We start from the raw sequence: 2,500 nt of genomic DNA, 5'->3' as shown, positions 1-2,500 counted from the left end.
TGTGAAACTGTGTCAGTTGACAAAGGGTTTGTGAAACTGGGTCAGTTGACAAAGGGTTTGTGAAACTGGGTCAGCTGACAAAGGGTTTGTGAAGCTGGGTCAGTTGACAAAGGGTTTGTGAAACTGGGTCAGTTGACAAAGGGTTTGTGAAACTGGGTCAGTTGACAAAGGGTTTGTGAAACTGGATCAGTTGACAAAGGGTTTGTGAAACTGGGTCAGTTGACAAAGGGTTTGTGAAACTGGATCAGTTGACAAAGGGTTTGTGAAACTGCGTCAGTTGACAAAGGGTTTGTGAAAATGGGTCAGATGACAAATGGTTAGTGACCAGAAAGCTTCCAAAATTTCCTCCTGTTGTGAGTTGATCTTTTTTTAAATTTTTATTTTTATTTTTTTTTATTTTTTTTTTTATAGGTATTCTATGTTCTTTGCTACGGTGGTAAACAACATTTCAATTTCCCAAGGAGGTGTCTCTGTGTTCGGACAAATCCATACACACCACATCCGGCAGACAGATGCCTGACCAGCAGCATAACTTTGTCAGGCCTTATGTACATGTAATGATAACAACAACAACAAGAATAATGATAACAATAACAACAATAATAACAACAACAATACTACTACTACTAATACAAAAACAACAACAACAAAACAACAATAACAATAATAATAATAAACAATAATAACAATAATAATAATAATAATGGACACTTATATAGCACACTATTCAGTAATCTGCTCTCGGTACATGAATTTGTGTAGCCCAGCCATCAGAGTGGATTTCCTCGAGAAAACAACAACTCTTTAAATCAAGCAACAACGGCAGCAACAAATTCTGCTCACAAGTGCCAGCCAGCTGCGTCGCATCGGTGACGAAAAAGCTTGATGACGTGTCATTCAGTAACGTCAGCGCGTTTAGCATGGCGTCACTCCTTTGGGTCTCTGTCAGGTTGCTGATGGCATTGGGGTCGATCACCACCTCCACCGTCACTGCTGCTGTGTTTCTGTGGAGAGAAGAGAGAGAGGGAGAGAGAGAGAATGAGGGAGAGAGAGAGAGAGATGGGGAGAGAGAGAGAGAAAGAGAGAATGGGGAGAGAGAGAGAGAGAGAGAGAGAGATGGGGAGAGGGAGAGAGAGATGGGGAGAGAAAGAGAGAGTTGGGGAGGGAGGGGATGGAGGGGGGGGGGGGGAGAGAGAAGGACAAGACAAGATTATTAATAGATAAGCACTTGCGCGCTTTTTTTTTTTTTTTTTTTTTTTTTACATTCAGCCTCCCGCCCTGAAACAAGGGTCTACACTACACAATGCTACGTATATGTCATGGCATGCACTACACAATACTACGTTAAGTCATGAGCATGAGAGAAGGAAGGAGAAGAGGAGGACGAAGAAGAAGAAGAAGAAGGGTAATGTGGACAACGGACAACAAGAAAACAAAATGAACAACGACTTTTGAAAAAAGAAGAAGTAATAAATGTACTAAAAATAAGATAAAATGAATGAAGCATACCCCAAACGCCCCTCCAAGAAAACAACACCACACACACACACACACACACACACACACAGAAAAAGAAGAAGAAAGAAGCTGGTTCCTTGTAGTTTTGAATGAGTGAAACATCACCCACTCCCAGTCAAATGTTGCATACCTTTTGGTACGCGCTCCTGTTTCCTTGATCCGCGCGTACAGGAAACCGGGAACATACTGGAAAGCATTCCTGAACTGGAAAAGACGAAATTAACCCTTTCACCGCCAAGCTCGCATTTATGCACAGGTGTGGTAGAGGAACCATGTCACTGAAAGGTGACCATTCATTGATCTGTTATCCATGAACCTTCTGCTCTTAATGTTCGGTGGTAGGATAGACATAATTTTCTATACATCGCAGGTGGAATCCCTAGCTATTCTTAGCCAGTGTCTTTTCTGTGTTTATATCACAAGATAATTTTGTACTCTAAACTGACTGGCGGTGAAAGGGTTAACAGTGAAAGATTGACAAGATGCAGGCTGTCAACCACAAGCATGTACTTTCTATAACTCAGCAGGTCATTTTTTTTTTTTAATGTTTGCTTCAACAGTGCAACGACTGTACTCTTGGCATTCATTGACTTTGGCTTGAGAATGTATGGGCAATTCATGGGGCCAGGTTCACTTAGCCTTTCCACTCAGTGTATGACAATGTATGTGGATTATCAGATCAATATAGCATTTTATAACTTGTGTGTGTGTGTGTGTGTGTGTGTGTGTGTGTGTGTGTGTGTGTGTGTGTGTGTGTGTGTACCTATATATACATTCATGTCATTTTTAAAGCTTTGTGCAGTTTTCCTGTGCCTGAATTTGTATGATAATGTGAAAAATGAAATAATTTTGAACGAAAAAAGGGCAAGTTTTGTATGAAAAACTAAAACACACACACACACACACACACACACACACACACACACACACACACACACACACACACACACACACACAGAGCATGTTGGGCATTTTGTAGCAC

The 2,500-nt window shown here is 41.1% G+C and overlaps 1 protein-coding gene across 1 annotated transcript in view; it reads right to left on the bottom strand.

Annotated features, from left to right (window-relative positions):
- Nucleotides 1–2,500, bottom strand: part of LOC143292243 (uncharacterized) — a 23,390-nt gene that overhangs the window by 6,358 nt on the left and 14,532 nt on the right. Inside the window, exons 5-6 of the mRNA XM_076602433.1 lie at nucleotides 1,649–1,722; nucleotides 844–1,004 (exon numbers count right to left, since the gene is read on the bottom strand). Coding sequence (XP_076458548.1) covers nucleotides 844–1,004; nucleotides 1,649–1,722 — 235 coding nt within the window. The remainder of the gene's footprint in view (nucleotides 1–843; nucleotides 1,005–1,648; nucleotides 1,723–2,500) is intronic.

Source organism: Babylonia areolata, chromosome 18, assembly GCF_041734735.1.
Source record: "Babylonia areolata isolate BAREFJ2019XMU chromosome 18, ASM4173473v1, whole genome shotgun sequence".
Taxonomy (NCBI): Eukaryota; Metazoa; Mollusca; class Gastropoda; order Neogastropoda; family Buccinidae; genus Babylonia; species Babylonia areolata.
The sequence above is the reverse complement of the archived record's forward strand: the minus strand, read 5'-3'. Positions and strand labels throughout refer to the sequence as shown.